The sequence below is a fragment of the Heterodontus francisci genome, chromosome 13 (genome assembly GCF_036365525.1).
Source record: "Heterodontus francisci isolate sHetFra1 chromosome 13, sHetFra1.hap1, whole genome shotgun sequence".
Taxonomy (NCBI): domain Eukaryota; kingdom Metazoa; phylum Chordata; class Chondrichthyes; order Heterodontiformes; family Heterodontidae; genus Heterodontus; species Heterodontus francisci.
Genome location: NC_090383.1, coordinates 101,508,835 through 101,521,458, shown reverse-complemented (window position 1 = coordinate 101,521,458; position 12,624 = coordinate 101,508,835). Strand labels below are relative to the sequence as shown.

Here is a 12,624-nt window from a genome sequence, read left to right as displayed (position 1 = left end):
TGATTTTGAAAACTGCCTTTCCACTCAAGGCCACTATTTTACACACTTGCTACAAGTTTCTGGGTTGCCGGTTTCTCTTCTACTGCACTACTAAAAAAAATATATAGCAGCAGAGACGATGAAAATTGAGTCTGCGCTCCTAAATAAACCAGCTTCAGAAATATCATGCAGGTGCTGGCTCCAGTTGGAAGGACAACACTACATACTGAATTGCTTCCCATTTTTATATCTGTGAGATGTTTTGTATATTTATTTTTTTTTCATTCATTCAGGGATGTGGGTGTCGCTGGCTAGGCCAGCATTTATTGCCCATTCCTAATTGCCCTTGAGAAGGTGGTGGTGAGCTGCCTTCTTGAACCGCTGCAGTCCATGTGAGGTAGGTATACCCACAGTGCTGTTAGGAAGGGAGTTCCAGGATTTTGACCCAGCGACAGTGAAGGAACGGCGATATAGTTCAAAGTCAGGATGGTGTGTGACTTGGAGGGGAACTTGCAGGTGGTGGTGTTCCCATGCATTTGCTGCCCTTGTCCTTCTAGTTACTAGAGGTCACGGGTTTGGAAGGTGCTGTCTAAGGAGCCTTGGTGCATTGCTGCAGTGCATCTTGTAGATGGTACACACTGCTGCCACTGTGCGTCGGTGGTGGAGGGAGTGAATGTTTGTAGATGGGGTGCCAATCAAGCGGGCTGCTTTGTCCTGGATGGTGTCGAGCTTCTTGAGTGTTGTTGGAGCTGCACCCATCCAGGCAAGTGGAGAGTATTCCATCACACTCCTAACTTGTGCCTTGTATATGGTGGACAGGCTTTGGGGAATCAGGAGGTGAGTTACTCGCCTCAGGATTCCTAACTTCTGACCTGCTCTTGTAGCCACGGTATTTATATGGCTACTCCAGTTCAGTTTCTGGTCAATGGTAGCCCCTAGGATGCTGTTAGTGGGGGATTCAGCGATGTTAATGCCGTTGAATGTCAAGGGGAGATGATTAGAATCTCTCTTGTTGGAGATGGTCATTGCCTGGCACTTGTGTGGTGCGAATGTTACTTGCCACTTATCTGCCCAAGCCTGGATATTATCCAGGTCTTGCTGCATTTCTACATGGACTGCTTCAGTATAAGAGGAGTCGTGAATGGTGCTGAACATTGTGCAATCATCAGCGAACATCCCCACTTCTGACCTTATGATTGAAGGAAGGAAGGATGGCTGGGCCTAGGACACTACCCGGAGGAACTCCTGCAGTGATCTCCTGGAGCTCAAATGATTGACCTCCAACAACCACAACCATCTTCCTTTGCGCTAGGTATGACTCCAACCAGCGGAGAGTTTTCCGCCTGATTCCCATTGACCTCAGTTTTGCTAGGGCTCCTTGATGCCACACTCGGTCAAATGCTGCCTTGATGTCAAGGGCATTCACTTTCACCTCACCTCTTGAGTTCAGCTCTTTTGTCCATGTTTGAACCAAGGCTGTAATGAGGTCAGGAGCTGAGTGGCCCTGTCAGAACCCAAACTGAGCATCACTGAGCAGGTTATTGCTAAGCAAGTATGGCTTGATGGCACTGTTGATGACACCTTCCATCACTTTACTGATGATTGAGACTAGACTGATGGGGCGGTAATTGGCCGGGTTGGACTTTTCCCGCTTTTTGTGTACAGGACATACCTGGACAATTTTCCACATTGCCGGGTAGATACCAGTGTTGTAGCTATTTTGGAACAATTTGGCTAGGGGTGCAGCAAGTTCTGGAGCACAGGTCTTCAGTACTATTGCTGGAATATTGTCAGGACCCATAGCCTTTGCAGTATCCAGTGCCTCCAGTCGTTTCTTGATATCACGCGGAGTGAATCGAATTGGCTGAAGTCTGGCATCTGTGATGCTGGGGACTTCAGGAGGAGGTCGAGATGGATCATCAACTCGGCACTTCTGGCTGAAGATTGTTGCAAATGCTTCAGCCTTATCTTTCGCACTGATGTGCTGGGCTCCCCCATCATTGAGGATGGCGATATTTGTGGAGCCACCTCCTCCAGTTAGTTGTTTAATTGTCCAGCACCATTCACGGCTGGATGTGGCAGGACTGGAGAGCTTAGATCTGATCCGTTGGTTATGGGATCACTGAGCTCTGTCTATCGCATGCTGCTGCGCAGTTTGGCACACAGATAGTCCTGTGTTGTAGCTTCACCAGGTTGACACCTCATTTTGAGGTATGCCTGGTGCTGCTCCTGGCATTCCCTCCTGCACTCTTCATTGAACCAGGGTTGGTCTCCTGGCTTGATGGTAATGGTAGAGTGGGGGATATGCCAGGCCATGAGGTTACAGATTGTGGTTGAGTACAATTCTGCTGCTGCTGATGGCCCACAGCGCCTCATGGATGCCCAGTTTTGCATTGCTAGATCTGGTTGAAATCTATCCCATTTAGCAGGGTGGTAGTGCCATACAACACGATGGACGGTATCCTCAATGTGAAGGCAGGACTTCGTCTCCACATGGGCTGTGCGGTGGTCACTCCTACCAATACAGTCATGGACAGAAGCATCTGCGGCAGGCAGATTGATGAGGACGAGGTCAAGTATGTTTTTCCCTCGTGTTGGTTCCCTCACCACCTGCCGCAGACCCAGTCTAGCAGCTATGTCCTTCAGGACTCGGCCAGCTCGGTCAGTCGTGGTGCTACCGAGCCACTCTTGGTGATGGACATTGAAGTCCCCCACCCAGAGTACATTTTGTGCCCTTGCCACCCTCAGTGCTTCCTCCAAGTGGTGTTCAACATGGAGGAGTACTGAGTCATCAGCTGAGGGAGGGCGGTAGGTGGTAATCAATAGGAGGTTACCTTTCCCATGTTTGACCTGATGCCATGAGACTTCATGGGGTCCGGAGTCGATGTTGAGGACTCCCAGAGCAACTCCCTCCCTACTGTATACCACTGTGCCACCACCTCTGGTGGGTCTGTCCTGCCGGTGGGACAGGACATACCCGGGAATGGTGGTGGCAGAGTCTGGGACATTGTCTGTAAGGTATGATTCCGTGAGTATGACTATGTTCGGCTGTTGCTTGACTAGTCTGTGGGACAGCTCTCCCAACTTTGGCACAAGCCTCCAGATGTTAGTAAGGAGGACATTGCAGGGTTGACAGGGCTGGATTTGCCATTGTCGTTTCCGGTGTCTCGGTCGATGCCGGGTGGTCCGTCCGGTTTCATTCCTTTTTATTGACTTCATAGCGGTTAGGTCCAACTGAGTGGCTTGCTAGGCCATTTCAGTGGGCATGCAAGAGTTAACCACATTGCTGTGGGTCTGGAGTCACATGTAGGCCTGACCAGGTAAGGACAGCAGATTTCCTTCCCTCAAGGACATTAGTGAACCAGATGGGTTTTTACAACAATCGACAATGGTTTCATGGCCATCATTAGACTAGCTTTTAATTCCAGATTTATTAATTAAATTCAAATTCCACCTTCTGCTGTGGTGGGATTCGAACCCATGTCCCCCGAGAAATACACTGGGTCTCTGGGTTACTAGTCCAGTGATAATACCACTACGCCACTGCCTACCCCTTAGCGTATCTTCTGTGTACTGCTTACAAAGGTGTACTGTGTCATGCAATGCACACTGTAGTTTTCTGCTATGTGCCTTTAAGAACACAATGTCCATTTATAAAGTAAATAGGTCCTCTGGATAATCAGAATTTGTTGTTTGATGAGGGAGCCATGCAGATTGCAAATGCTTGTAACTTTCATCCTCCAGGCCAGAAGCCTCCAATATTAAGTCAGTTGCAGGAACTGTTTACAATTCGTTATCGAATATGAAGCTTCCAATTTTGTTGAGCACTGAGCATGTTGTAAACAAACCTATATATGGAGAAGTTTATGCTGATAGGGTTAGATGAAGCCAGTGGGAGGAGGCTCATGTGGCGCATAAACACTGGCAAGGACTAGATGGGACAAATGGCTTGTTTCTGTGCTGTAAATTCTATGCAACCTAAACTACTACTTCAGGAATATAGCATCAAAAAAAGTTGAATAGGTACTTATATTATTTTTAAAAGATTGACTGAAGAAGGAAGTTTTTTTTAACTTTAAGTTTGCAAAGGGGTAAGTCTTAAAACAACAAGTCTCTCTCCTAAAACCAAAACCTGTAGAGCAGGTTGGGCTTGCCATAATTGACATGGACAGCAGCCAATCAGGAGGAAATTTGTAGAAAAACCATTTGCAAAAGGCAACTTGACAATGCAAACTTCAGCCAAGTACTGCAAATTGAGGCATGTGACAAGAATTAGGCCTTTTTCAGAGTTTTGTTTCCTTGGATTTACAATATCGTACAGGCAATTATATGCTTAAAATTAAGAACCTTATGTAGAATGTGTTGTGTTTATAGGTTTCTTATAGAACATAGAACAGTACAGGCCCTTCGGCCCACGATGTTGTGCCGACCCTTTAACCTACTCTAAGATCAAACTACCTACATACCCTTCATTCTACTATTTTCCATGTACCTATCCAAGAGTCGCTTAAATGTCCCTAATGTATCTGCTTCTACTACCACCGCTGGCAGTGCACTCACCACTCTCTGTATAAAGAACCTACCTCTGACATCTCCCCTAAACCTTCCTCCAATCACCTTAAAATTATGCCCCCTGGTAATAGCCCTTTCCATCCTGGGAAAAAGTCTCTGGCTATCCACTCTATCCATGCCTCTCATCATCTTGTACACCTCTATCAAGTCACCTCTCATCCTTCTTCGCTCCAACCTTTCTTCATAAGACATGCCCTCCAGTCCAAGTAACATCCTGGTAAATCTCCTCTGCACCCTCTCTAAAGCTTCCATATCCTTCCTATAATGAGGCGACCAGAACTGAACACAATATTCCAAGTGTGGTCTAACCAGGGCTTTATAGAGCTGAAGCATAACCTCACGGCTCTTAAACTCAATCCCCCTGTTAATGAAAGCCAACACACCATACGCCTTCTTAACAACCCTATCAACTTGGGTGGCAACTTTGAGTGATCTATGGACATGGACCCCAATATCCCTCTGTTCCTCCACACTACCAAGAATCCTGTCTTTAAGCCTGTATTCTGCACTCAAATTCGACCTTCCAAAATGAATCACTTCACACTTTTCCAGGTTGAACTCCATCTGCCACTTCTCAGCCCAGCTCTGCATCCTGTCAATGTCCCGTTGCAACCTACAACAGCCTTCCACACTATCCACAACTCCAGCAACCTTTGTGTCATTGGCAAACTTGCTAACCCAGCCTTCCACTTCCTCATCCAAGTCATTTATAAAAATCACAAAGAGCAGAGGTCCCAGAACAGATCCTTGTGGAACACCACTGGTCACCGAGCTCCATGCTGAATACTTTCCATCTACTACCACCCTCTGACTTCTATGGGCCAGCCAATTTTGTATCCAGACAGCCAACTTTCCCTGAATCCCATGCCTCCTTACTTTCTGAATGAGCCTACCATGGGGAACCTTATCAAACGCCTTGCTAAAATCCATATACACCACATCCACTGCACTTCCTTCATCAATGTGTTTTGTCACATCTTCAAAGAATTCAATAAGGCTTGTGAGGCATGACCTGCCCCTTACAAAGCCATGCTGACTGTCTCTAATCAAACCATGCTTTTCCAAATAATCATAAATCCTGTCTCTCAGAATCCTCTCCAGTAATTTGCCCACCACCGACGTAAGACTGACTGGTCTATAATTCCCAGGGTTATCCCTATTCCCTTTCTTTTTTTCTTTAAGTTTTCAATGGCATTTCAAACCAACTTTACAAAATTCTCAGTGAATTTGATTGGTTCAGGTTCCCCTGTCTTTTATCGGTATCTGTTTTCAAGTGGAAATTCTCTTACTGGGTGTTTTTTTACTCTGGGTTGCTATGTGTTAATTAGCACTTTATCTGTGCACTTGTGACTTGCTGTTGTTTTATGAATGTAAACTTTAAATAAATTAAGATGAAATTTGCTTACTTTAAAGTGTGTTGCCAAAGTGACACCAAAAGTGTGACATGATGAACAAAGTGTATGCCAGGCATACCAACCCTGAATTTCGCTGGGGTTTTCACAACTTCCTGATGTAATTATGGCAGGAATTTCGTGGAATGCTTGGGCAAGTGGCGAAAATGCTCTTCATTCCATTTCTCTGGGTTTTTTTTCTGATCTCTGCCAAATTTATGATAAGAAATCAGAAGGATGGCATGGAATTTTTTATATACGCTTGCTAATTTCTTGTAGCAATAATCATTGTACGTCAGAGGATGTACTTTTTTAACAATGCCAAGGGACAGTATATTGTATAAAATACAATTGACAGGAATTTCCTGGTAGTTGCTCCTGCTTTGCTACCATAGTATGCTGAAAGTACGATGCAAAACCCTGTTTACTTGCAGCAAACCTACAGCGGCAGAGCTGGAGCAATCCTGTCCAATGCATTGCCCTTCTGTTAAAGTGTAGGGCCAGGATTTTGAGCCCCTGCCAGGGCCAGCAACAGAGGCAGGCAGCAGCTGAAAATAGCCCTGCTGGTTGACATGCCAGTTCCCAGGCTCCATCGCACCTCCGGGGCATTTTTGCAGAAGCAGGATGGGGCAGGGGCAGCAGGGATGCCTGCCCATATGTGGCAAGTAGCCGAACGGGTTCATTAAGAGCCTATTGAGGCCAATTGAAGGATACCGACTAGGATGGGCGAGAACCAGTTTAACTGCCTGGAGACGGCCTCCCAGCGGCAGGCCAGGGAGCCAGCACTCCAGGTAGGCTAGAGGCCCTCTTGCCCACTTGAGTGCCGGAGCAGCTGCAGGCCACCCTGTAAGCGGGGGGGGGGGGTGTTGGGGGTGGTTCCATCTTGAAGCGCCCTCTCCCTTACTTAACCACTATTGCAGCCTGCTGCTCCTTTCAAGCTGCAAGACCTTTGATTGGCCCTCCAGATTCGAGAGCCTGCCCCCCCATCCTTAATTGGATGGCGAGCCCGCCCTCTGGTCATTACATGGCCACTACTGTGAAAATCACAATGAGTGACTGTTTTGCCCACAGGGGCAGGTTCAGGCCTCTCTTTCCCACCCCCGGAGGGAAAATTCTGTCCTAAGTAAACTGCTAAATTTAATCTCTATTTTGTAGACACCAGTAGGCTATTAAATTTAATTGCTATTATATAAACACTGTGTTCATATAAATGTAAATTAAATGAATGCTGACATTCTTGTTCTGTTATTTTGGGGATAAATCTTTTTGTGTAGTGCTGCTTCTCGTAACACTAAGCAGACTTAATTCAATTCACTGGAGCAGGCATAGCCGCAGGCCACTACCTGCACTACCTAAGTGGCGTTCTTCAGTGCTTTCAATGGAGAGACCCGCACAAGCCACACAGGTAGCAGTCCGCATAGTTGCCTGCCCCTGGGGAATCGACGTAAGTCTACATGGTGTTGCTAAAAGCTGCGCTACGTGAACAAATTTCTGTCCTTTAATGTTCTTGGAGAGTTCCTATGTTTCTCTGTATTTTGTTTTTGAGGTGTGGCTTAGAAATGTGAATGTGGCATTTGAAGTGCAAGAGAGAGCTATAACAAACAAGTGTATATGGCAGTATGGAGCGGATATTTTAGCACAAGTGCTCAAGGATAAGGCCTTGCTGTTCCTTTTTGACGAATCCTGTTTCTTTTTCGTGTAGAACCAATCTTTATTTTGCTTTATTTTTCTTTTTGTTTTGCAGAATATGCCAGAAAGCCACAATGATCCCAGACTACAACAGCACAACTTCCCCTTTGTTTTTCAATTCCAGCTTCTCTTGGAACGATGACTCGCAAGGCAGAGTGGCGCTTGGTGACAGGCCAGTAGATGGAAGTGCCAATGGCTTGTTTAGATCTGCTGCACTTTCTACTGCATCCTCTCTGGAATCGAATGCCTCTGTTTTAAGTAACAGTACAACTGACCCTCTTGGAGGTCACACTGTTTGGCAAGTTGTTTTGATTTCCTTCTTTACAGGAATACTCTCCTTGGTGACGATCATAGGAAACATTCTTGTTATGGTTGCATTCAAGGTGAACAAACAATTGAAAACAGTGAACAATTACTTTCTTCTAAGTCTCGCCTTTGCAGATGTGATAATAGGAGTGATTTCGATGAACCTGTACACAACGTACATCATAATGGACAGATGGGCTTTAGGTAACGTAGCTTGTGACCTTTGGCTTGCTATTGACTATGTTGCCTCCAATGCCTCTGTCATGAATCTTCTAGTTATAAGTTTTGACAGATATTTATCAATTACACGACCACTCACTTATCGAGCTAAACGAACTCCCAAAAGAGCTGGAATAATGATTGGCCTGGCTTGGATAGTCTCATTTATACTCTGGGCCCCTGCCATTTTGTTCTGGCAATATTTTGTTGGGGAAAGAACTGTGCCACCCAATGAATGTTACATACAGTTTTTATCTGAACCAATAATTACTTTTGGTACCGCCATTGCTGCATTTTATTTGCCTGTCACCATCATGACAATCCTGTACTGGAGAATCTACAAGGAAACTGAGAAACGCACCAAAGAACTGGCAGCTCTACAGGCCTGTACCAGCGACATGGAAACCACACACTTTGTTCATCAAACAGGCAGCTCCAGGAGTTGCAGCAGCAATGAACTGCAGCGGGCAGGTATGAAAGATAAAAGGCTCCGAAGGTGCCGTTTTTGGCCCACCTCAAAAACATGGAAGGCCAACATTGAGGGTGAACACGAGGCAAGCAGCAGTGATAGTTGGAATAACAATGATGGTGGTGGTTCTTTGGATCACTCCGATTCATCTGATGAGGATGATGTGGTATCAGAAACAAGAGCAATTTACTCCATTGTGTTAAACCTACCTGGGCTTAAAACGGCTGCTAGCCTATCTAGATCCACCGATGTAGACAACATGAATCTTTGCAGTGATGAACTTGCCAAAGCGGATGTTAATGCAAAGGAAAGAAAATACAGATCACAACAGTTCAAGGACTCAGATGAGCAAGGCAATAACTTTCACCAGCATTTTGGCAAGTTTCCTGTTCAATCAATGCCATCAATCCATCCTTCAAAGACTTCTGGAGGAATTGCATCTTTAGCAAAATCATCCACATCTATGTCTCTCAGAGAAGCCACTGTTGCTAAAGCATTTGCTTCGAAAACGAGAACTCAGATTACAAAGCGTAAAAGGTTATCACTTATAAAAGAAAAGAAGGCTGCACAGACACTCAGCGCAATTTTGCTTGCCTTTATTATCACATGGACACCTTACAACATAATGGTACTGGTAAACACATTTTGTGACAAATGCATTCGTGATGCACTGTGGCGCTTAGGTTATTGGCTGTGCTATGTCAATAGCACTGTGAACCCCATGTGCTATGCACTGTGCAACAAAACCTTCAGAAACACTTTTAAAATGTTACTGTTTTGTCACTGGGAAAAGAGAAAAAGGCGCAGGCAACAGTATCAATCGAGACAAGCTGTTGTTTTCCACAAAAGGATTCCATGTGAGGCTTCCTGAAGCTATATTCATCAGATTGTGATTGTTTCTGTTCGGTGCCAATTAACGGCTTTGGTCAAGAGCATACAGGCTATCAGTGTTGTGAGCACATGGCTGAAGTATACGCTGCTTTGTATTATGTGTCAGATGGTGTTTACATGATGTAGAAAGCAGTACATGTATTTAAACTAGTGTTGGTGTATTTAAATTGTATAATTTTGTCTTTCTGTTCATATAAAGTTCATGTATGCTTTTGCTTAATATTTATTTAACATGAATATAACACTTAAGTCCTTAAAGCTATAATCTCATTACGGCAACTACAGATACTGGATTTTGCATCTCAACCCGCGAGAGTATTGCCATACTTCAATTTTCACAGATGGGTCCCCCCATTATCCCTCACCTCCCACCAAATGCCCTTAAACTCTTCTTAAATCCCCATAATACCACACATCCTCCTTCAGTTTAGAAAATAAAACCATTTGGGTTGGGCTATGTATTTGGGCTTTGTGATTAGCTCCAATATGGTTTAGTTCAATGGGACAGAACTGGTTCTGCTAAAAAAAATACTTCCTCTTCCCCCTAACACCCACAAAAGTGATATTCTCCACTGCCTAAATGTGTTCTACATAGGAGGCCAATCACAAACTCATGAAAATTAACCCAACATCAATTGGAGTTCGGATTTGAACTCCCTTGGTTGGGAAGTGCCCGACACTCTTTCATCAACTGCTGGACTACTAATTGTTTGGTGTAGCAAAGCTAGGTTTTAAATCCTACAGTGGAAAATTTGACATCAAACACCTTGAACTTTATGCAGTATCTGTATTCTCTGGCGTAATTTTTTTAAAAAGGACGGTCGAAGACCAAGAATTGTGAAAGACGATTTTATATGATGTATATCTACTTTGTTTCACTTTATGTATTCCAACCAAAAGAAAGTATTCTGGGTCTAAATTATTGTCACTGCAAAAAAAAAAATGGAGCCATGTACTCTTAAATGTGCAGCATATGTTTCACTCTGTTTTTAACGAACAGTTATTAATGTTATGTGGTCCTGGATTTAATTTTGGATACATTATATTAGCTCCAACAAGTTTAAGAAGATTTTAGAAAAAATACAAAATATACTTTTTAGTGTTCATATTTAGTGCCAGACCCAAAGGATAGTATTGTAAAAATGATAACTTGCAACATAATTCAATGTCAATATGAAAGAAAACTCCACTGTAATTTAACCATCTTTTTGTATGATGTTGTAAAATTTAGTAATTGAGACTGGTAGCTTAATTTGGTTCTATAACTTGACGTGTTCATTTAATGTAATGTTCTATCAATTGGTTTTATAGCAACAATAAAAGTCATGCAAAATTTTATAGAATTCTTTGCACCATTACTGTATATTTGTGGTGGTAGGGTAGGAATTTTCCTGAACTAGTCAGTTGTACAGGTAATATAAGAGAAAAGATGCCCATTTCTCCATAAGAACACTTAAAGGAGAATCAAATAACTCTGTTTCATGCGAAATCCCTTTTTTTTAAAATTCACAAACCAGACAACCCTGGAAAGGTCATGTTTATGAGGAACATAGGAACAGGAGGAGGCCATTTAGCCCCTTAAGCCTCTTCCGCAATTCATTGAGATCATGGCTGATCTGCGACCTGACTTTGTCCCATATCCCTTATTACCTTTGGTATCAATCTCAGATTTAAAATTTACAATTGATCTAAGATCAATAGTGATTTGTGGAAGATCGTTCCAAACTGCTACTACCTTTGTATGTAGAAGTGTTCCCTAATTTCACACCTGAAAGATCTGGCTCTAATTTTTAGACTACTCCCCCTAGTCCTAGACTTCCCAACCAACGTAAATAGCTTTTCTCTGTCTACTCCTACTATGATCTCGCCTTGTAATTTAACACTTGGAGTTCAGGTATCATTCTGGTAAATCTATGCTGCACATGCTCCAAGGCCAATATCGCCTCCCTAAGGCGTGATGTCCAGAACTGCTTACAGTACTCCAGGTGTGGACTAACCAGGGCTTTGTATGGCTGAAGCATGACATCTACCACCTTGTATTCTATTCCTCTAGATATAAAGGTCAGCATTCCATTAGCCTTCTTTATTATTGTCTGTAGTTGCCTTGAGAAGGTGACGTTGGCCATCTTGAATTGTTGTAAGTCATTGTGTTGATGGTGCTCCCTCAATGGTGTTAGGTAGGGAAATCCTGGACATTGACCCAGTGAAGGAACGGCAGTATACGATCTGAGTGGGGAAGGTGTGTCCCTTGGGTGGGAACTTAGAGGTCATGGTATTCCCATCATCTTGCTGTTCTTGCCTTTCATGTTGATAGTGATCAAGATTGGTGAATTGCCACAGTACATCTTGTGAATCGCTGTAAGGTGTCCTGTTGATATTACATATATGGGTCATTTATCATGGGATATTCTCCGTTGCTAAGCTAATAATGTTTTATGTCTGTATTCTAAAAAATAATGTTCTATTGGACTTGATAACATTGTAACACAAGTTAAATTCTCCATCCATCAGTGACACATCCTCTGAACAATCTGTCCCTTATAAGCATCACTGATATAAGTCTGTCTTTTAACCATCCACTCGACACCTTCCTCACTGATACTTCTCTATCTCAGTACTCTTTATAAGTCCACTGGCATAAGTTAATTCATCCATTTTGTGAATCAATTGTTCCTGTGTATACGTATTAAAGAGAAATCGGCAAAGTAAAAGAATAAATTACATTAACACAAAAGATCACAGTGGCAATACATGAGATACAGATGAAGACAAATTCATATTTTGGGTTTGAGATTTAGTTACATTCTTATCCTCAACAGACAAAAAAAAAATCAGTACTTTCCCGTGTTGGTAAGTATAAATTGCAAGACATTTCCCAAAAACAATATGCTTTATATTTACTTCCTAAAGTAATGGGTATTAAATCTGAGGTTAAGATGCATTTAGATAATGAATCTTGGCATCAAACTGCCCTTATATTAGAAATTGGTCTGATCTTTCAGTTCTTCAAGGATTAGTCTGTGATATGGATGGAGACAAATTTATACTTTTGAGAGTTCAACCAGCTTCCTAAATGTTTAATCTCATTTCATATTCTGGAAGACAGTG

General features: G+C 43.2%; 1 protein-coding gene across 7 annotated transcripts in view; it reads left to right on the top strand.

The window, feature by feature from the left end:
• The window catches only part of LOC137376537 (muscarinic acetylcholine receptor M3-like), a 356,458-nt gene extending 345,645 nt beyond the window's left edge, over nucleotides 1-10,813 (top strand). For all 7 annotated transcript variants that reach the window (XM_068045280.1, XM_068045283.1, XM_068045284.1 and 4 more), the window contains one exon: nucleotides 7,687-10,813. In XM_068045280.1, the coding sequence (XP_067901381.1) occupies nucleotides 7,706-9,496 (1,791 nt within the window). In that variant the 5' untranslated portion in view covers nucleotides 7,687-7,705 and the 3' untranslated portion in view covers nucleotides 9,497-10,813. The remainder of the gene's footprint in view (nucleotides 1-7,686) is intronic.
• Nucleotides 10,814-12,624: the final 1,811 nt, after the last annotated feature.